This window comes from Streptopelia decaocto (genome assembly GCF_964273445.1).
Source record: "Streptopelia decaocto genome assembly, chromosome: 5".
NCBI lineage: Eukaryota > Metazoa > Chordata > Aves > Columbiformes > Columbidae > Streptopelia > Streptopelia decaocto.
Window position 1 is genome coordinate 14,891,599 of NC_138659.1, and position 23,705 is coordinate 14,915,303.

Here is a 23,705-nt window from a genome sequence, read left to right on the forward strand (position 1 = left end):
ACACTCTTCAGCCTTCACAAAAAGACGACACATGCTACAGGTGAAATACAAGAGTTTAAAAGTTACTTCCAGAATTATTCTACCCTGGCAGGACCTCCTGAAGCTGCACAGGAATGTGAACAGATCTTTCAGTAACTGCTACATGCAACTAAATTTAGTGGATTTATACCTTGTAGACATTCATACTTTTCAGCTTAAAAGTTTGTTTGCCTGAAGCATATGGGAACAAAACAAGAAGGGTATGGAAAATCACTTCCAATCTCTGTGCGTGCTGGCTGCAGAACTTCATGAAATGACATCTTCACCATCTGGCTCATGCCAGTATCATATTCATTTTATGCTGCATGGAGTAGTAACTTTTTTCTCCAGTTTTAGTTAAGATGCTTCAGCACATTCTCCTGGTATTATGAAAAGCCAGTACTGTAAAGGAGAATTGTCATCTTTATTTTAAAATCTTGCAGCAATTGATTTCTACTCATTTTATTAACACCAATTTTGACAAGCTGTGTTCCATTTCATGTAACAGAAATTTCGTAGCAGAAGTACCATAGCAGACATCTCAGAAGGCTGGTGGGTAAAGGCTTGTAGGCCATTTTTCACTTTTAAAACCACCTTCATAATTCAAAGCTACAACCAATTTAACTTATTTCCAAATCAAGAAAACCGTATATAACCAGATACACACATGAAAATGATGCTCATCAAATTATACCTTAATACAAAAAGCAATTACACAACATTGATTAAATTACTGGATCAGTACCTTTTGAAGTTGCTGAAATACACAATAACTAGATTATTGAAGATTAGAGGTGATGTTTTTACTTGAAGGATGGGAGGTGGAAGAGGGAAGGAGTTAAAAATAGTAAAATATGGTCATCATGAAGAAGCCACCCCTGCTAGTAAGCTACCAAACAGGAGTTTTCTTTTTAAACTCACCAATGTGTTACAGAAGAGTCTCTGAATACCAATCAGTTGCCATGGAAATATGGAGACTAACCAGATAAACAAAACCACTTGAAATAAAACCAAATTTGAACCAACATGGAGTTTGCTTCCATCACTTGTATTTTATCAGGCATCTGTATGCTGTGCAATATATTTCATTCAACACATCATTTGAAACCCATAGGTAACCAAGAAAGAAAGAAGTTGTTACAATTAGCATCTTCATGTAAAATTTCACACTCCACAAAACAATGCAATTGACACAGGGCTTACATAGGACATCGGGTGATATTTTGCACTGTGATGACCTGGAATACAACTCACTGCACAATACTGACAGAATATTTACAGAAAACAGAGCTATCATTAGTTTCTTATAAATAAGGTGACCAAATATCCTGGGCCTCCTATGGAGACATGCAATCCCCCTCATGATGAACACAAGTCAGCATTTTGCTCTGATGAGCCTTCTCTTTCCCTATCTGTATTCTAAAATTGAAAGATAGATACCACACGCAATCAAAAGCAGTCAAACAGCAACAAAAACCCCTTCTTGCAATCAAGTTTAAAATCTCAAGCTTAGTTTATCCTTTTAGTATTGTGTCTCCTTTTAATCCTGTTTCTATTGCTTTAGTTAAGCAGGTTTCCCTTTTCCCTGATGCAATGCTGATGCCCACCTTAGGACTCAGCAGAGCAGAAATGCAAAAAGGCATTTCTAGCAGTAAGGAAAACAAAAGAACACACTTGCAGGCAAAAGGAAAATTAAGACCCCATTTGTGTTTAGAAGGGTTATGAGACAGACATTTTGGTCGCCTTAGTTACAAGTCTCACTGTAACCTGCATGCATGTACTTTTGTTGTAATTGGTAAAAGTGTTGAATCTCACAACCACACACAGTTCTATTCAAACACCAAACTGGTAAACAGCATTATCAACAGCAATCAGAGGGATGATATAATTTTCTGTCCCAGAAATCACCAAATAAGATATTCCTAGAAGTCTCTTTTTCAGATGTGCATACTGATCTGTACAAGTCCCATCTCTCTGTAGCCAGCAGAAATCCTAGGGGTGTGACCAACTCAAGCATCAAGTGACCCTTTACAAGTTGCATATGCGGTTGCCATTAAAGTTAGCATTCACCAAAGGTTACCGTACATTGTTCTGGGTACCACAATTATTGGCAAATCACTTTAATGGTGACCACTATATTACAAGTTACTCCAGCTACACACACATCGGAAAGGATTATTACAGTGACAATACTTTACACTCCTATAGCTGTGACTTTCAGTTTGGTTTATTTTGTTGTGGTTTTCTACATGGCGGTGGTCTCCCGTGACGCATAATGTGTTTTTCCAAACTATCTAGGATGGCAATAGCAATCCTTTGGACGTGTGGATCAGTCTGGACGTTTTCCTTGATGTTGTATAAGTGCTGTAAACCACCTTCTTCAATTAACATGCTGCAATATCTGGCAGCTGTAATAAGATCAAAGAAAGGGAATTTAAAAAGTTATCTAGAGTAAATGTAGCAGATAGCGTAAACACTAATTCAAACCCAGTTTGGTCTCCTAGACGAGGCAGCACTTAGGACACTCCCTAAACCGTCTACACAAGTTCACTTGTACTTTAACAAGTAACACCACAGAGATGTTTGAACAGCACTCCAATTGTAATCAGGTCTGTTTCCATGTCTGCCTCAGCTGACTGGGAAGTGCCTTGTAACATGCACAGCATTCCCTCTCCCCTCCCGCCTCCTCCATTTTAAGCGCACATATATAAATTTTAAGAAATAGGATTCAGAAGTACTGTATCTCTGAGTATCCAGGTAAAAATATCACCCTTAGCAAAAACCTCAGTACAGAACAATAACCAAAACCGGTATCAGATATGCCAGATATACCACATCATTTGTACACGCACAGGAACTAGGATCCTTCCAAAACAGTTTGCCAAATACTGTCAATGGTGGCCTTTAACTAATTATAAGTTCCTATGAATGCCTTTTCAGGGATAAAATGATACTTTTCTTTCCACTTCCATCACCGATTTTAAAAAGTTGAAAGTGTACCTACATTGGCTCCAGTGTTATTATGTGCAAGGACCAGCTATAAAGAGCCGCACGTTTAATGTAACATGCAAGCTTCAGAAGTTGTTACAAAAAGGTCAGGATGACTGTAACGCAATCCACAGAGCATTACCTCAACTGTGCCCCATTTCACTGCTCATCTCAGTGAAGCAATGCCAAAGTTGTTTAAATGGTGACATTAAGCATTACACTGGGGATCACGTTTACTGCAGTGCTGCTAATATTTAAGTTAGCTCGCTAAGTTGGATACGATACAGAGAAGCAGCAAGAGCGAAAAAAAAAAAAAAATAATCCAATTAATTCCAGACCACTTTCCACCTAAAAGAGAAGGTCAAAATAAAATGCATCTCATCTCCAGGACAAAACACCTTCTTGGTGCCAAGCACCAAAAGCTTTCCCCCTAAATAAATCTTCATGTTTCAAAATTAAACACACTTTCCCCTCAGAGGGAAATGGTTTCTCTACAGTTTTGTTCAGAAGCTTCAACTACTGTCAGAACTCAACTTCAGGAATCCCGTCCTGATCTCAAATCAGGAGTATGCCATCCAACTATTTCCAGCCTCTCCATTCTGCAGAGTGGTTAATCACTGTCAATACAAACCTCTGTGGCATGTTGAAAGCTCAGAGGTTAGGGCAGCACAAAATAAACACAAAAAATAAATAGAACAAGTAGGACCATACTAAGTAAACAGCACTGAGGCACAAAAAGAAATCACAGGGTCTTAATCAAAAACTGTTATCCAAAGTCTGACCAGTAAATCGACTTTGTCAGAACAGTCCTTTAACACGGGAAAAGTACTCACAGATCTCTGGACAGTGTACCCTGGGAAACAGTGTCTCACTACATTTACAAGCTCTATAAAGAGCAGAAAAAACAGTATTTTATGTGCAATTCTATATTATTATGCTATGTTATTGTCTGGTCCCAAATAGATTGTTTTTTTCACTGTAGAAATAGTGATTTATGGGACAGGGCTAAACAAGCACAGATACGCTGCTGTCAAGAAGATTAAAAAACTGCCAGAGAAAATACTTTCCATACTTCAGAGGAAAGCTGCTTTATATCTAGTAGAAGTTAGTGACAATACACACATTCGTGTCATACAAATTTACATTAAAAAAAAAAAAAGAAAAAAGGTGTTAAAAGCCAGGAAGGTTTGTCCAGTCTTATATTTAGGTATGTGCACATTACTTCCTATCCCAACATTTGTGCATTTCATCACATGCTCTGAAAGCATTTTACAAACAAGAGACTGCTGTTCTCATTTAACAGATGAGAAAGAGATTAAAAAAACTGACCTTCATGTCACAGCAAGTTATTGCAAAAAGGTGATCAGAGCTGAGGATTACTCAAAACTTCTGTTCGCATAAGACATAGCTAACGGCTACAATCATTGTTCTTAATTTAAAATAAATTTGTTGCCCATTATTAATATTTATATTTATATTTCTGAATAAAAACACCTGTGCAAGCCAAAAATGTAGTTAATCTTAACACGTGTCCACATTTTTTAATTAATACTGTGCATTTAACAGTAAAATTCCAGTAAATAAAAAGGATATAAAGAACTTTTATTACCCCTTTTTCCTGCCCCATTTAGTCAAAGCCTAAGCGTAGTTTTTCCAGAGGATTAGAAGTAAATATCCTAGGAATTCTTATTTTTCCCCACTTCACAGTAGTGAATAACATGCTAAGAAATAAGGTTTTTAAGGGTAATATTATCTTAGTACATACGATTTTTGCTGCAGACATGCTGCATGGCCCACACTGCCCATAACTGGACGCCAGGTGTCATGAAGCAGCCAAGTAGTGGAAAAAACGGATTGAAAGACCTATAAAAAGAAGAGGAACAGCAGCTCTCTTTACTACTGGGTATTATGACTTCAGAGGTCACATGTTGTCTACACATTCAGCTATGGGTTTAGCTAGGAGAGACACTTGATAAACTGGAGTTTTAGACACAGCAGGCAAGCCTTTTAATGTTTAAGATATTTCCTAGCAAAACCCATATACAGTAGATATGTGGTATGCTTCTACCGTAGCATTTAGATGCCTCCCACTCCTTCAAGAGGAGTAAAACCAGTGGAAATTAGAAGGACTCAATGGCCAGTAATTATCTAATTGTACTTTTTGGCCTCTAGCTTCTTTATCTAGGACAGATAGTGCTAATCTAGAGGTTAATCTTTGTGTCTCTTTTAGGCATGCAGCCAAATACCTTTAACAGAAAAGCAGCAGAAAAACACTTTGTTTCCCCAGGAGTGTCTAACCTTCTCTGGTCACAAAGGGAAAACTAACATATTGTTTTACATTTTAGACTGATAGGCATTTTTCCACTGGACAAAACCACGTCTGATTAGCAGCTCACTCCACTTTGTGAACAAGTTTTAAATCTAGTTCAGTTTATTTTCCAAACCCTTAATCCAGACAATAGTTACCTGTAAGCCACCATCTCACATTCTGGGGTTGGCCAATTCAAAATGGCAGAATGCTGCAAAATACAGAACCAAGAACACTCATTGTTAAATATAAACATTGAAAAAAATAGAAGAGAGTATGATAAAATTCACCATCATTTCTGTACCAGCTGTTCAAGGAGAGATGTCCTCTGGCTGCGACTTAATGTCCAGGCCTGCTCTCCTCGTGATATCAAGTGAGCAATAATCCCTGCTGCGAAGTAGCTAACTTCCACCTCCACACTGTGCAATAATTTACTGATGTGGTCTATAAAGTCCTTCCACATTAACTCAGAATGGAGTTCTTTAACTTCAGCTATGTTATTCTGGGGGGAAGGGGGAAAGAAAAAAAAATATCAACAGAAAGAATACGACATGAGGAAGACAAACATAAGCTTGAACTACATTGCTTAAGTAAACACACATAAATGCCAGGATGAGATCTCCATACATCCAGGTTACCACCAGATGCCCAAAATACTACTTTTACTTTTGAAAATTTTTCCAGTCTAATGCAGGAATTTGTCTCAAAGGTTTTCTCACAAGTAGTTTTAGGCCATTAGCATGCAGATTACACTACATTTAACACTAGTTTTAACATTCCCAACCACAATTTCAGTAAACTTCAGCAGTGCACAATTCTGAATTCCAATGATTTGAAACCTACTTTTTGCATTTGGACTCATCTGAAGCCTCACTCACCATCCTTTCTTAAAAGCTCTTTTTGTTTTCTGTAACAGTCAATTTCAACACAACTAGTGCTATTGGAGAATTGGTAAAAAAGTAAAAAATGTCAATAGCAAATAATGCACACTATAAAGATTAAATAAGAATGTAAAAATATTAGGCAAGTTTTCAGATTAACATGGGGTAAAAAAATTCAAAAAATCCATTTTGAAAAGTATATTTTTCAGACTTTTTTTTAAATCTCACCAGAAGTCCAAGAACTTTCTGTTGGATAGATGATTCTGATGGAAAAGACTGTGGAAAAAAGAAACAAACTACAGGTAACCAGTGATACTTATTATTGAAACAATGTTAATTATAAACCTACATTGATAATCCACCACTGAAACTGCACTCCTCACCTCTAAGACTCTCATGAAAAGTTCTAACCCTTGATTTTCAATGAAGTGCCGACACGTTGTTGGAGATTCATCAGTGAGGTTCCAAAGTGCGCTCAGAGTGAACTTGAGTGTAGTATCTACAAGATTCTGATTTGTTTTCTGTTTAACTATTTGTAGAAGTTGCTGTAAAAATAATATATATAAAAATAAAAAAAATCCCAGTTACAATTGCATATGAAAACATGTGTTACCTCCTCTGCTTCTTTCTACGCAGATCGGCGTAAAGCATAGCTACCATTTATGCGCAGAGTAAAGATCTAAATGTTTAGGGTCAAACTATACAAAATAAAATAGCTATTAAACTTCTTACCTTCTCTTTGAACATAGTTGCCTGCCAGAGCAATTACTTTGTTTTCTCTGTAACTACAGTGCAGTACTATTGCAGACAGCACAAAGCCATCCACAAAGCTCTGGACCCCATGTGAACATTGACAGCACCAACCATGTACTTTAATTTAATTTTTTTTCAGCACCTTTTGTCTTATACAAGAGGTCTCTCGATTTTTTACTTTGTATTAATTGTGTCAAGTTTTTCCACTTTGGCCTCTTTTCATCTATGCTAATGTGTCTCGTGGTTACTGTCTCTGCTACTACCTCTAACAGATTCTCTAAGCTTTTCTAAAGACCTTTAAAATGAATACAGGGTAATGTGTTCTTAGAATTGTATCTCCTTACATTTACTTTCCATCTTTAGGAACACTGTTAGCATGAATAGCTGGAGAAGATGGTATTTTTGACTGTCAGGAAAATATCTGACTTACCCTAACAATGAAGAGTTCTGCACCAAGTTGAGCTGTTTGCTCTGTTGAAAGCTGTAAACAAACAAAATCATATCAACAATTTTTTAGACTTTAGAAATAGTATGCTGTCATCAAGACGCTTAAATTTCATACCTTTGCAGCAAGAATGGAAATTATGGCTACAGCCATCCTTTGCATGTTCTGATCTTCATGATTACATAGCCACTGCATAACAAGTTTGGCTGCTTCAAACCTGGAAATTAAAAATAAATCTAGTTTTCAGAAGTTTAAGTCTTAGTAAGAGAAAGATTACACAAGACAACACACCTGGTAAAAGTGCATGCAAGAGAAAAACTTTAAGAAGTATGCCCTCATACCAAAAAGAAGTAGAAATATACAATGATATTACAGGTATTGTATGAGCCTCAGTCAGCTTTGAGTTGTTTCCTTAGGGTTTCTTCCTTCTAATTATATATCAAAGTGCACAGGAATTGTTTCCAAAGAAGGAAGAAAAATTTGGCACAAGCTTCTCGAACATCAGACCAATACTTCAAAGCATTTGGGCAAAACACTGAAGTAGAAAAACCTCTGCAAAAAGAACCCTGTAGTTCCCCAGACAATCCTGACTTCTCTTTCACACAGTTAGTGATAGACCCATCCAGGTGTAGCAAAAAAAATACCTGTATACTAAAGGATTTTTTCAGACCTATATTTGATTGTGAATTATAAACCAAAAATCATATAGGCCAGACAGATTCAGTACAGTGAAATGATTAAAACTGAGAACAGAAACAAACCTTCTGAAGGAACAGACAAAGAAACATATTCTGCAATGCTACAACTCATTTTAACTGACGTAAAACTTGCCTGTTAAATGGAACATCCTGAAGGATTCTGTCACTGCATAGTGAAAGCAGGCAATTCTTTTGCAGCTAAGACAAATGAAGAAGAATTACTACAGAGACATACATATTTCACAGTACTTCCTTGCTATGCATCATTAAACATACTTCCATGAGATAATGAGATGTGGAGAAAACTTTAAGATCCATAAAACAGAGAATCCTACAGAAAATAAAGAAATGTCATCTTTTACCTGCTGATGATTTGGGAAGTGTTCCATGGCCTTTAGGAGCAAGTGAGTGACATCGGCCAGAAGTCGCACAGGCATCCCTGCTGCTAAATCTTGCTTGGTCAGGTTGAAGACACACGCACTTGCTGCCAACTGCACAGGTAAGTTTAGGGGGTGATTTCTCATTCCAATTACCACAAGCTGAAACGTAAGAGTTTTGCCCACGTTAGTTACGTGTTTGTGCTCATACCCCAAGAGAAATCCACTGTTGCTTTGGGCCACAATGACTCACAGCACCCAATTTCTGCCTCCCTTTTACTTAAGTGAAAAATCCATCTGGTGTGATTTTAATTCTCAGGGGGAACATCTCCTTCTGCTCAGTGATTCAAAGCCAACAACTTCTACTTCCCCAAGTCCTTTTGCACTGCTTGTAGCAGCCTCCCAAAGGAGAGGCTGCACAGGATGCAAGAGATTGCTGGAAAGAACCAGGGTTTGCTTTGGTATAAAAGTCACCAAACCCTTTCAGAGATTAATGAGGTAGGACGGAGTTTCTGCAGGGTAATGGTAATGATGTGGTGGCTTGTCTGGTGACCAGCCATTTCAGATCACATCCTGAGCTGCTAGGTCAGGATATATTATGCATCTTCTTCCTGAATTATGTTTTTGGCTATGTATGTTGATTGTGATACCATCTAACAAAATATTTTTCTTGTTGATTATTGATTGACCAAGTCTTTTTGATATTGAAGCCAACAAAATCAAGGTCACTTGCTCAATGCCAAGACGATAGTAAAAAACAAAAATCATCTGACCTACCGATTAATTAAGCCATCTCTGGTGCTCTAGACATGGAAAGCCAATGCCTAGAATGGATTTCTAAGGAAGTTTCTAGGATTTTCCAAGTTAGAGCCCAATATTGAACACTAACAATTATGTTTATTCACTTGCTATCGTACTGGAAGGTGACAGTGGATAGAAATGTCACTAAATGCCTTCCTTATTATTACAGTTTCGTAAGAATCAGCAGAAAGCACTGTTGTACCTGAAGAATAAGACTAGACAGACCTTTGATTTGACCCAGTACATATGTTCTCATGACAGAATTCATTATCTGAAGAAAACTTCATATCATACTCAAAATTACATGAAAAAAAATAGATGCTATTCAATTTAGCTACTATACATTAGTCCAGATCAATTTTACCTGACATAAAACACTAAAGAGCATCTTTTACATCACTATTATTTAAATAGTTAATTTTTATCCAACATTGCAATCTTAATCTTAAAAAAAAAATCACAACTAAAAATGTAAAAGCTCATCAAATATTTTGTACCAGAGCTTTGGGGATAGCCTCAGTTTAAGGAACAATGTGTGACAACCATCAAAACTATATTATTTACCTTTAAAATTTCAGGCTTTGTTTTTTCCATTACATGCGTCAGGCTGAATAAATGAAAGAGTGCTTCTCTCACAAAGAACGCCCGTTCACTGTAACGCTTCAGTGCTTCAGAAATCTGAGTTTCATTTGCTTCTCCTGACACCTACAAACCAAGAAATAACCTTCAGTTCCAGATGTCATCATTTTATTTTAAAATATTGTTCTTAAACAGTGCAAAGCTGCAGCTTCAAAGGTGCCCTTTTTTTTAGCCAAATCCTTCAGTAAGGGAATTATGACTTTATCTGGCCATATTAATCCAGAACTACACAATCTTCAAACATTCTTCATAAAGAAGAACCACATAGTAAGCCAAAATTAGGCTTCAGTCATGTCTTTAAGAACAGTATGAAAACACTAAGTAATGCTTTTTAACTTACAAAAGCCACTTATGATATACCAAATACCTAAAAACATTTGTAACTGAATGCTCTGTCAAATGCAGTTGATAAACTAATGAAGATGGTACTTTGGCTCTAAGTTTCTGACTCTAGGTTCTAGCTCTGACAAAGAAAAAAAAAGCCATTCTTTGACTACATCAAGTTTCTTATAAGCTCTATCTGTAGCAATAGCTTTCCAGCACCATCTTAAAGAACTCATGCTCTCTGCAAAAGAAGTAATTTTTTAAACCAGACTTTAAATACATGTGAAAACTAGACAATGAGCTAACTTAGGCGAAGGCTGTATTAGAAGCTATGACCTGTTGACTTATATGTGCTTAAGTTCAGAATATTAAATCAGCAACTAGCTGCAATTTTTCCACTTCCCAATCTGCTATATTTTCCATTTAACTATATTTTATCTACTTTATAAGTTGTATAACTGTAGATGATTTGTTCCTCAGTATTACTATTTAATGAATCATTGCTGCAATTACTATTTTTTTTAAATTCTTAGGGAAGCATGCAGAACTTGTTCTACTTAATGCGCCATGTAAGGGAAAGCAAATGTTCATAGATTGAAGTGCATCCTGTATTATATGGAGCCAACTTTTTTGAAACTCACTGGATCAGGGATATATTACAGCCCCGAGATAATTGATTCAATCTTGAATTTTGTTGTATATTCTCAACTGATTAGAACAGGGCAATCACATTTACTGACATGTTTTGCAGCCAATTATACTCTATACGAAGAATTTCCACTTCATGTTCTCAACTATAATGCCTACTTAGTGTTCAATCTTTCAAGAATTTTCTATAATCAAATTTCACAGGACTGCTGTAAAGACAGTAATATTTTACTTCTGCTGTCTCCATGAGTGCTGTGTCCTGTTTATTCTATAGCAGTGTCTAGACTAAGCAGCTGAATAATTCAGTATATTCACTAATGAATTTCAGGTCAGACACACACAAAAAAGCAAAGAACCCAAATTGCTGCCTACAGTCTCTTCTCGACAACTATGCCTTAAAAAAAAAAAAAATGCAAAGTGCTTTTTGCTAACTACACTGCGACAAGTTCATAATTATTTTCACATTACTAGAACCTTCTTCCTTCCTGTCTTTCCATAGCACAATCGCTTGTATGAAGCACATATTCTAAATAGCAAGGATTGCACTGAAGGTATAGTTTCCTGACACTGTTTATCAGTCATGCCAAAGGTGAACTTGATTTCTCCAATAACATGTTTCAACATTCATATACATAGCTATCAGCTGCGACAACCAAGTTCTCAAGAGACTTGGCCACCAACAACTGTCAAAAGTTCCAGGAAAAAATAAAATAAATTTTTAAAATAAATAAATAAATAAATAAATATATAAAAAATTCTGTAGCTGTGTTACCTCACCTGCCTATAACACGAGCATTCTGAATTTTAAAACTGAAGTGCAAAATTCAGCTTGCATAGGAGACAGACTAAACTACGGACATATTATGCAAACCCTTTCTCATTCTCTCTGCAGTTTCCATGATCCTCATGGCACAGTAGGGAAAAAAAAAAACCTCAAAGAGGCAAAAATTATATACCACTGACATGTCTAAAACACCTCTTTTTCTTCTTTAATTCTGACCCCTTCATAGCAGGGACAGGAGAGGCTCATTCTCCAGTAAGTGCATACATATTCTACACAACAGAGAACAACATCTTGTTGCCTGGCACTAAAAGATAAATAAAAGCACTTCTACAAATATCATCTCATCCTAAGGAGCTAAGTAATTTAAGATTTATTCAAGAGGAAGTTTTTCATCCTAAGTAATTGCTTCTTACATGTTCATCACCCAATGGCCTTTCAAGGTGGGCAGAAATATTGTAGTAAGAAACAGAAGTGGTGATGGAGTGAAACAGCAGCTCAGTTACTAAGTTTTATTGTATCTGCCGTGTTAATCATTAACTGCTCAAAGCTTATGCAAATTGTACCTCCACCTCTTACATATTGCTGCCTTACACTAGCCACTGTGCTGGAATCCACACAATATTATTCCAGTAAATGACTTCAGACTAGAGAAAGTTCAGCTCTCTTAAAACTGATATGTTAAATCAGGACCCAAGGCTCACTGAAAACGCACAAAAAACAGATGCTTCTTACAACAGTATTATGTAAATTTAGCAGTTTCTGTGCAAGGATTAAGTAGGAATTTAACATGAAGTCAGTAATTACAATAAACAGATAAAAAAAAAAAGAACATACAGCCTCCTTCTGAAACACCCATATACATTTGTTAGAAATTATTAGTTCTACTTTTTTCCACACATTGTAATTTTTCAGTAAAACTAATTCCCCCACTTAACCTTTAAGTTTCCTTCTCCCGTTAGGAATTCTGAGTAGCCAGCATCCGTAGCTAGCAGTCCTACAAACTGCATTGTGGGCCGTTGCTGAATAAACGCTTCTACAGCTTTGTCAGTAACATGTTTTCTTCCAGAAATGTCCAAAGACACAAGGTTAGGCAAGATGTCTTTCTGTTCCAGTAAACGAAGTGCTATGTCTGATGTGAACTGTTTGTCATCTGAAATATCAAGGTGATTCAGGTATTTTAGTTCTCTTATAACATCCAGAATCTGGGTTGTGGTCATTTTCAAGCATTTCAGGTGGTGCATGGTCAAAGACTTGAGTCGCTCTTTGCAGGTGAGGAGTGCCGTTATGTCAGTGACAGAGGTGTTCGATATATCCAGACTTTCTAGCCTAGGAAGTGAAGCAACATCTGCCAAGTCCTCGTTGTAGAACAGAACATTGGTAATACTCAACGCACGAAGCCCAGACAACTGACTGAAGCACCTCTCGTATGGGTCTTCCAAAGAAAGAGTCAGTGAGTTCAGCACAAGGCATTGCAGATTTTGTTGGATCCATTTATTGCTGCCGAGTCCACTTATAATGTCTGTGATTGTTATATCGGCATTTACCCCAGTAGCATCAAGTTCTACCAGCTTGTGATGGCAGAACGCTTTCCGGAAAGCCACAGCAGAGATTTTCGCTTTCCGGATACAAGCTCGTTTCAAACGCATCTGGTTACCTCGAAAGATGCCCACAGTTCCATCATTCAGAAGCCCTGTTGGAAAACAGCATTAGTGTTATAGAACACCACTTTGATTTTAAGAACCTAAAGGGCAGAAAGTATTAACAAAATTAATTGCACAGTAGTTTATCTTGGATCATTATGCCATGATCCCAAAATTCTAAATTTGACATTCCGCTTTTAAGATTACAATCTCACTTTTGGAAAGCGTCAGGTACATAGGACAGATACATTAAGACATAGTATATACACATTATCTGTCCAGTTTAGAACATGGAACATGCAATAAATAAGATGTGGATATTATTCAAAAACATTCAGACTGCTGCCTGCCTTTTCTGGATTTTCTCACTGAACTAGCTAGAAGTGTTCTAAAAACAGAATTTAAACATTTCTGAAAGCTATTCTTGACTGGTCACAGTTCTCTTAACCTCAGATAATACTAGCACTCAATGACCAGTTCTCATCTTGCTTTAACTCAATTGAATAATTTAGCATTTGACTGAATTCATAAGTATGATCAATACATTAAACTAAGTTCCTCTGTCTCCCATGAAGAAGGTAGGAGTGTTGCTGAGAAACAAGCTGAATGTGAGAAAAACCTAAAAAGTGATTCAATGAGAAGAAAGGGGAGGACAAGGAAAGGGTGGGAAGGAGAGAAAGATAGCTATGAATAAAAGGAACTGCAATAACCTTCTTTGAGATTTTTATCTTTTTGCTCTTTAGCAAGACTACTGCAAAAGCAGTCTTCTCTTGCAGCATATTGGCAACATTCAAACCCAAATAATGTGTTTGGTTCCATGCACAGGATTACGCAAAACGTATTGACTTCAGGACTTCTTATTGCATCGTATCAACAGAAGAATTGCTCCTTTATAGAAAGCCATATGAGAAGGGTATGGTTGCACAAGCATGCACACAAAAGCAGTAGAACATGTCCTTCCAGTTTCACTCTAGAGGGTTACAAATGTCAACACTCCCTGGTTTTATTTATCTTCAAGCATACTGAACACAGAAAATGCAATATATTTGCATTAAAATGCCATTGCCAATACAGTTTGGATTTAAGTAATGAGCTAGTAATTGCCTCTGCGACTAAGTCACACTCCTCTTCTGCAGAGAAAGCAAAAATACGGGGTGAGACAATTGGTAACCAGCAAAAAAAAAAACTAAATGTGGTAAATCATAACTTAGTAATGCTTTACCAAATTACTTCTTAATTTTTGCTAACATTTTCATTTAAGGATCAAGGTTGGCATTCTCACTGGCCTAACTCACCCACACCCTGTTTACCTGCTGCGCACTTTGACATCCTGCACCCTGGCACTGTGACGTTTTGGTGTCTGGAACAGCCTTCCTGACTATTAGCACTGCTAATAAGTTTCTGGTAATTCAGTTTCCTTGAATCCGATTTCTCAGGACTACCATAATTACTTATCAGAAAGTAATGTATGTTGAAGATTAAGAGGCTTTTTGGTTTGCTGTCTTTTTTTTTTTTTTTCTTAGGACCATCCTTTCTGTGATACTTGATTAGAACAACTTGAGAAAGTAAGAACACCAGTATTTGCACAATAAGACTCAATCAAATCTGCACCTACAGCAGACGGTGCTTGGTCTGTTTAAAGTAATTTTTCTAGTGTAACATCTTGTGTCGAAGTAAAAGTTCCCAGGATCTCCAGAAACGGGTCTCCTGCCTCTTCTCTAGGGTACTCTATACATTTGCTCTTTTCACACAAACTTTTTTTGACACAACATTTTCCTTCCTCATGCTTAAAGCAAGGAAAGGAGAGGGACACCCCTCCTCAAAGATGTGCTGACAGAGAACGTGATAGGCCAGTACCTAATATGTAAGAACAGCACAATGCGCTTTTAGATGTTTATTCTACTCTTGGAACTGCCTGCTATTGAGAAAATAATTCCACTTCAACAAAAGTGCCAAAACTCTTTTAATGAAAATCATAAGATTATTTCCTAGCTTAATCACAAGGACACATAGTAAAGAAAATTCAATTAATTGCTCTTTGAGATATATTGAAATATTTGAGTGCTGCTAGAAGTGATAAATCAAATCTTTTTTTAAAGCAATTGAAATAAGATCTATTAAAGAATATTAAATTAAAATTACAAACCCAAGGCAAAGGCCTTTCTATTTAGAACTATCTATATGGCAACGGAACATTCAGCTGAAACTGTGGGGAAAAAAACCCAAAATAACAGAAATTCGCTATGAAGAGATTAAGGAACAGTATTAACAGCTGCAACAGCATAATCTACTAGAAAATACACCAGAACTGCAGTGTCACATTCCAGTAAAATATTGTCACTGATGACCCACAAATAATTGTTCTTACCATGAAAAGCCATTGTCTGCAGCAATCGATCAGCCACTTCTTGAGGAAACATTCCTGGCTCCTGCAGGCACAGTGTTCCATCCTGCCTTTCTGTGCAAAACTTCTCTAGGTTGGCAGTCAGGAAATTCAAACAGATATCAAGTAAAGAATAAGGAGAAGCTTCCTCCTGTCATATGCAAAACACAATGAAAAAAAGGAGATTTAGTCAAACCATTCTGTCTGTGAATCTTTTATTTCTCTATAGTGTCAGGTTTAGGCAAATCTTTTTTTTTGTTACTCTAATTCTCATCGGATCAGGAAAATACTACAAAAGGAGACGTCCCCCTTAGAGCCACGGAAAGGTCTAAGTCAGGTCACACAATAACAAACTGGCCAAACTGATGGTCGGGCTCCTCCAGAACCACATCCAGCCTGGGCTGCTGGGCTTGTGTCCACAGAGAAAGAAAAGGAATTGTTGACAGGTTTATTTGAATTTATGAACTCTACTGGGAATTAATCAATCAATCAAGACAGACCAAATGAAGATTTAAATCAAATTTTACTTCTTAATTGAAACTATTTTAACATTTGATTGAGGTCAATCCACATTTGAAGTCTACTACCGATCTACATGATAAATGTAGATACATTTCATACATTGTTCGGAGCAATTTTGATACTGAAAAGGGCAACTAGTGCTTCAGATCAGAAAAAGGAAACTCAAAAAGAACTATTATATTGCTGCACAAAATTCAGAATTAAAGTAACAACTATTCCTTCTAAAGTAACAGTATTCCTTCTGATTAGGGATACTTATTTTCTCCTTTTTACACTAAGCACCTGGAAATCACCTATAGTAGAACCCTGGGTGCCAAGGACAAAGCAGAATATCAACTTGGAACTTTTTCTTCAGAGGTTGAGATTGTACATTGATACATGAGAATCTCCAATGTTTTTTTATTCTATGTCTAATAAAAGCCCACTGTTTTCAGTCACACAGATTAATCAACATAAAGAATGACTCGCAGCACTGTGAATCATCCCCAGCACTACACAAAAGGCAGCCGAGTGACTGGTACTTACTCCTCCAGACAATTTTGAAAATAACAGCACCAACCCTTGCCAGATTTCATCTGTAAGAAAAACTGCAGCTTGCCTTTTAAACTGAAAGTTCTGGATAATTCATATGTCTTTCCTAGCTCATTTAACTTCTTTTCTGTTGCTTCCTCTGCCTACTATGCTCATAACAGAAGTACAGAAATATATAAAAGATTATATAGAAGAAATATCAAGAAAATGACAGAAATAAGTCTTCTAAAATAAGGTACATATATTTGAAGACTTGGAGGTACCACGTCAGGGCAAAGATGGAATGGAGCTTATCTTCAACGAATCAAGTATTGACAACAATGGAAGACTGCAGTTAATAGCTCCTGAAGACTTAACTACATATTTGGGAACCAGAAACTCCAAATTATTCAAATACCAGCTCTTTCTGCAGTTTTTGACATGCAGCTTTCAACTCCTTTGAACCAGTTTTGCTGAGTGCTTAATTTATTTTGTTTAAAGCTTGGTTACTGTATTTTATTGTTGAGGAAACTGGAGTTATTTTGTGATGTGACTTGCTCACATTACCAGAAAACAGGAATTTTGGCTGCCTCCAATCTTAAACTGATATGAAAACGAAGGACAGAATTTGGAACTGTTAACATCTTTTGTTTCTTTATAACATACAACAATGCACAAAATAGTTCTAAAGAGAAAAAACAACTAATTATTTAAAAATAGTACATTTATTTGAAGGAAGGGGGAAAATTTTCTTTTCAACCTGAAATTAATACACACACACAGAACTGATGTGACAGCTGCTGATTAAATTAAAATCAGAATCCTTACTCAAAGGCGCATGAAAATTATTCCCACTGAAGCAAAGACATCCTCATCTCCCATTACATCTTGTGCTTCTAATTCGATGTTTAAATATGACAAAAGCAGCATACTGGCTCTCCTCATTTCTTCTGGCACCATTCCATAATTTCTCCCAGAAAAGCTAGAACACTTTTATATATCAGTGAGCAACCTCCAATGACAATTTTTAGCTCTGCAGATTGATTCAGAAAACTGTTTTTTTCAACCAATACCTCCAACTGGCCAGTCTATAATTGTTTTATACAAAAATTAAACCAATATATTCCAATCACTTTGGAAGTCCACACAGGGACACCTCAATACAATAAAGGAAGAAAATCCACAAGCAGCAATAGATTACACTTGCAAACAACACAGTATCATTTTTATTAACTCCACATACACCAGTTATAGGAGACATCTGTAATATTTCTTCAACTTGCTGCAAAAAAATCTAACAAAACACACCTAACAAGGGCTCCTGAGCTAACCTGGGCAGATAGGAGAAACATTTTTATCTGTATCTAATAAAGTCTCTTAACAAGGATCATAAAACCCATTTCCTAGACTGTCTGCTACTGAAACAGAACAGCTTGAACACAGCCTGTAAACCTTTTATGTGAGCCCTGGCATTCTGCTTCTCAACTTCTCTTGACTTAACGAGAATATTGCCCCATTAAAGACCTCATAATAGAAGTGTTTAGTTGTATTTAAGCTCTTCCAAGGTTCAGATTTAAGTGGTTTCTTTCTCTAGCTATGCTTTTGAAACAAACCTGGCATCTGTTTTCAGGTCATTTCACTTTGTGGTTCTCATACTCTAATGAAACCCTGTAAATGTGTGTGAATCACAACATAGGAAATTTTTTTTTGTTTAAATTTAATAAAGATCATTCAGCAATTTTGACTAGAACTTTCATTATGTACATTTGACATTTTCATAGCCATCTTAACTTTCATACTTCCATGTAACCTCAGAGTTTCTTTCATTCTATCAAATGAATTCAGTGGCCAGAAAATAGACAAATTCCCTAAAACATTAAATTATGCATTACATGACACAAGTCTGGGTGTCTCCATTAGCTAACGCACATACTACTAAGAGTAATGTGACACATCTAAAATCAACTAGCTTATGGAAGAGTGAAAAAAGTAGAATGATCTTATTTAGATGGACTTTAAGGCATATTTCAATTATTTAAAAAGAAAATATAACTTTATCAGTGCTTAATACAATCAAGGCAAACAAACCGAAGTGCCTGGGGAGCTAAGGGGGAAGGAAGCTGCATGGCTACTGCCATCTAACAGTAATCCAATACACCAGCAGACTGAAACGCAACACCAGCTCCAGTGCTACGTTCCCCAGTTCAGCTCATAGCTCAGACATGAGTGCACTTGGAAAGGTTCTCACAAAGAACGCTATCCTCCACGTTTTCCTCTAAAAACTCCTTGAATAAACTTTAAATATCGTTAGCATATGTTTACCTTATATTTCAAAATGCAGTTGGAAAAAAAAAAAAAAAGAGCTTAAGGGCACATCGTAAGGTAGCTGGAATAAGTTACTTAAACCCAACATTACGCCTAGATTAACCAGCTAAGCACAAGTATAAAACAAAAACCCTGTTCCTTTGGGGAAGCTTCACCACACAACCACCTGCTTATACAACAACTGAAAAAGAGACAGGTTTAACTAGTGTTTTCCATCAGTAATTGCAAAGTACCTTCGCACAAAAAGTAATTTTCACTGCTGTGTGGGCCTTTTTCACTACAGGTATTGAGATCCTACCATCTCCAGCCTGAAAGATTTGGTTCCTTCTGACTTTGTGTCTGATGCTCATTAAAAATATTATTTTTTCCATAGAAAATATTTTATTTTTTTTTCCTCCTCAATAAACCACTATAAAACACTGGAAGGAGTTTGACCTGATGATCCTTATGGGTCCCTTCCAACTTGAGAAATTCTATGATTCTAAGACAAATACCAATTTCAGTTCCAACAGAATCATTTCTATGATATACTCCTCAATTTTTACACCAAATTGCAAACTCAGTATGACAAAACCCAGATGTGTAAGCTCTGTGTATGCCAGGACCATGTTACCTTTTCTCTCCCAAGTCTCAAAGAAGGAGATGGGGTACAGGATAAGGGACATTTCAAATTGTGGCAGTTATTTATCTCAAAAAGTTAGCAGGCAAATCGGAGGTAAGTTAGAGAGTTAATCTTTTGTCTTGGGCACACTGTGTGTGTTTCTCACTGTTTTCCACCTCTCCACAGCCCCAAAAGTTTTCTTACTTTTTTGAAGTGAACATTCTTAAAATGCTCAAGAAATCGCAACTCAAGTAACAGTTACCAATATCCTTCAGAGTGCTAATTAACGAAAGGCAGTAAAAAATAAACAATTATTTATGATTTTTCTACCTAAATTAAATGGAAAGAAAGAGATGTAGTCCAGAGTCAATGAAGGATTATGCTCAAAACTCAAATTTAATATTAACTACTCTGGCACAACAACTGGGAACATCCTGATTTAAGTTGCTAGTGGTACAAAGTTAGCAGAGGTCACTAGAGGTCTAAAGTTAAACAGTGCCACATCAAAACTACATAGAAAGGCCATGTATTTCAAGATTAACATCAATAACATCAGATATGAGTTCATCAATTAGAAGTGACTGGAGAGAAGAACCTGAATGGCTTGTTTAACCACAAGGAAACAGTGTGAAGCAGCCAAAGAAGGTATGAGGAGAAGCACCAAGCAAAAATAAGGAAGAATTATATAATTTTCAGGACACTTGGAGTTATTATGGGGCTATTTATGTTAAGAGATATACGCACCATTTCAGTTTGAACAAAACAGCTAACAGAATGTAGAATGCTATAGGGGAAAAAAGTCATGTTGGGAGTATGAAACAAACCCAGCTTTTCTTAGCCATGCAGATCAAAAGGTGAAATACATGAATGCCACCTATGAATATTGCACAGCGAATAAAAACCATAGAGAGGAAAAAAAACTATTAAGGCGAGACACAGTGCCAGCACAGCAACAAAGGTACATAGAAATGTCATTAATTAGAATTTTGCCATAAATTCAGATGTCTGTACACAGCTCCAAAACTGGTATCAAACAACGACATTCTACCCTAGTCTACTGAACAGAACAGCAGATGCAGAAGATCTCTACTTTTGAAATGAAGATCAACAACTTTATTAGGGGATTAAATGAAATCATGCTTTTATTAACAAGCGATGAGACTAGATAACCCACGGAGCTCCTGCTAGCCCTTTAAAGGCAAATATGCACACTCATTTCTCCAAGAGAGGGGCAATCAGAGCGGCACCCATACGTTCTGCTCAGGCCTGCCCGTCACAACTGTGAGAGCACACAGCCGCACACGACAGAGCACAGGGCCGCGCACCGGGCACACCGCAGCCCGCGCTGGGGGTGACACGGAGGCCAGGGAGAGCACTGCTGTCGGCGGGCCGGGCTGCACCCGGGCCGGGGGAGGCAGAGGCGGCTGCCCGGCCCTGTCCTGCTCTGCCCTTCACGCCGCCGGCTGAGGGACTGATCCCGCCGGGCTGCCCCCGCTCCCGTGTGGCGAGGATTCGGCTGCAGCCGCTCCCCTCGGCCCCGCAAGGTGCTGTGAGAGGAGCCGGGCAGCGAGGCCGGGCCGGCCGTGCCCCGCACAGCGCTGTGATGCCGGGCGGCACCGCCGCTGCCCCTCCGCACCGCGCCGGCCTCGAACCTCCCCTCCACCGGGTCTCGATCGCCCTTTTATATAACGGGTAGGGCGGCAGCCGCGGCGGTTACACAACAGCGTCCCAGGGGTACTTGCATGAGGGGATGGAGCCGCCGCGGCCCCGCCGGGTCGCTCCCGGCTCTGCCCTCAGCGGTGGCGGGGGAGGCGCCGCTCCGGCCAACGGCCCCACCTGCCCGGGCGCGCGGCGGCCGCCCCGCCTGACAGAGCGGGGCTGGCGCCGCCGCCATCACGGCCCCTTCCCCAGGGCTGCGGCGCCGCTTCACCTCAGCCCCGTCCGCCGGGCTCCGTCACCCTGGGGCAGGGGGACCAGCCTGTCCAGCCCCAGAGGTGCGACAGCGACCCCCTCAACCCACTCCCCTCAGCAGCTCCTCGGCCCGGCGCTGCCCGCGTCGCTCACTCACCATCGCGGCGCTGGGTGCCGGAGGCGAGCGCCCAGCGAGCCGGGTCCCGGAGTTTGGCTCCCCCCTTTTTTTTTTTTCCTCGCCTTCTCTCCGTTTGTGTGGTTTTTTTTATCACCTCGACCTGGAAGTTAATCAGCCTCAGCCGGCCGTCGAGCCCGCCTCCTTTAAAGGGGCCGCGCCAGGAACGCGCTGCCGGAGGGAGCGGGAACCCTGAAATCAGGTGTGAGGAGGGAAAGTGCCGGGAGAAGAGGCGGTTACACGGCACAGAGCATCGGCCTCGCGTGTTACAGCCTGGGGGACACCGCCTCGGACTGCTTTCAGTTTTGGGCCCCTCACCATAAGAACATTGAGGTACTTAGAGAGTGCGGAAGAGGTGACAAAGCTGGTGAGGGGTCTGGAGCACAAGTGTGATGAGGAGCGGCTGAGGGAACCGGGGGGTTCAGCCTGGAGAGAAGGAGGCTGAGGGGAGACCTTATCGCTGTGTACAACTACCTGAAAGGAGGTTGTAGCATGGAGGGTGTTGGTCTCGTCTCACAAGTAGCAAGTGATAGGATGAGAAGAAATGGCCTCAAGTCGTGCCAAGGGAAGTTTAGATTGGGCACTAGGAAAAAATTATTCAAGGAAAGGGTTGTCAGGCATTGGAACAGGCTGCCCAGGGCAGTGGTGGAGTCGCCATCCTTGGAGGGGTTTAAAAGGTGTTTAGACAAGGTTCTTAGGGACATGGTTTAGTGCTAGAGATAGGTTAGGTTATGGTTGGACTTGATGATCTTGAGGGTCTCTTCCAACCAAAATGATCCTGTGATTCCACGTTTTTTGGAACAAGGGTGAAGTGGTGCCAGAGCGCCAGTAGGACCGTCTGAGGAGCAGCTGCTGAGGCTGGAGCGCCTGTATTGCTGTTCCTGAGCTTTGGGGAACCTCTCACAACCAGGAATTCAAGGGCAGCTTTGTGCAGGTTGCTCACAGGTTCACCTCTGTGATTTAAATGTTTCCTGCCCAACCTAGTTTCTTCTGGAAATATGAACAATAACCTCTGGTACAATAGGTTTTGCCACCTGCTTGGAAGCTGGTGAAGAGCTTGGCCATAAGCTTTTATACAAAATAATTTCGGGCTTTGATACAGTAGTAGTGATGAAAAGCTGTCTCCTACCAAATACATACTAGAATCTATTGTGGGTAAAGGGAATACAGTTATCTTTTTGTTTCAAGATACAAAGTAAAGAGTGATACAATTACCCTGTCCAAGTAAAATGAAATTATGAAGAGTTTACAGTTAAACCTTTTCAGGAATTGCTGATTTTACACACAGCAGCTCTAAATAATATTTGTTTGCAAACCAGCAAAACACACAAATATTATGGAACAACTGTTAAAATTATTTATGTTTCTGTCATTTGAAGATGACAAGATTCTACAAGTACTATCAACTACATCAAAGTTTAGGGACTACATAACAAAGGCCAGTTATAGTCCCAATTCTTTAGATTAGGATGTTGACACAGAGAAAACAAATTATATCAGCATCAGAAACCGCAAAGACAAAATCCCAGGCAGAGAAGACTCTTCAAGGATTTAGGCCAACAAAGTCAAATAATTTCAACTGACCCTGAAATTTTTCAAAGCCAGATTTTCAGAGAAACAGTATCACTGGTACAAAAGCAGTTCATCTCCCAAAGACCTTCTGCAGAACAGGGGACTCGACACAAACGTTCTCAGGCAGCAGCCAGCACCACCCAAACTACCTGTAGCTTCTTACTTGTGTTCTCATGGGCATGTCAGTGGTTTGGGTCGATACATTTTGAAAATAAGATTTTAGACAATGTGTCTTAACTTCAACTCCAATACTGAAAAGGTGAAAAGTTTTAAGGAAATACTATCGCAATGAAGTTAGCAGAAGCTTTGTAACTGGCATTTTGGCAGCCAGCCTGGCAGGCTATGCCATCAGCGATGGTACTCACAATTATCTCCAGCAACAGACAGCTCCCTATGGGAGCT

The 23,705-nt window shown here is 38.8% G+C and overlaps 1 protein-coding gene across 1 annotated transcript; it reads right to left on the minus strand.

Moving 5' to 3' along the window:
- Positions 1–423: 423 nt before the first annotated feature.
- Positions 424–21,847, minus strand: LOC309440685 (protein zyg-11 homolog B). The gene is made up of 14 exons (XM_082054643.1): positions 21,714–21,847; positions 15,673–15,838; positions 12,600–13,354; positions 9,834–9,974; positions 8,454–8,630; positions 8,225–8,289; positions 7,511–7,610; positions 7,379–7,429; positions 6,579–6,740; positions 6,424–6,471; positions 5,619–5,816; positions 5,473–5,525; positions 4,772–4,869; positions 424–2,426 (listed from the first exon to the last, which is right to left on the minus strand). The coding sequence occupies exons 1-14, from the start codon at positions 21,714–21,716 to the stop codon at positions 2,236–2,238; spliced, it is 2,208 nt and encodes a 735-aa protein (XP_081910769.1). The 5' UTR covers positions 21,717–21,847; the 3' UTR covers positions 424–2,235.
- Positions 21,848–23,705: the final 1,858 nt, after the last annotated feature.

What these genes read in the sequence shown, in the direction of transcription:
- LOC309440685 (XM_082054643.1), bottom strand. An exon ending in CGGGAGAAGGAAACTTAAAG is followed by an intron (nt 9,975 to 12,599) that starts GTTAAGTGGGGG and finishes CTTGGTTTGTAG; the next exon opens with GTGTCAGGAGAAGCAAATGA. An exon ending in CAGAACTCTTCATTGTTAGG is followed by an intron (nt 6,741 to 7,378) that starts GTAAGTCAGATA and finishes TTATTTTTACAG; the next exon opens with CAACTTCTACAAATAGTTAA.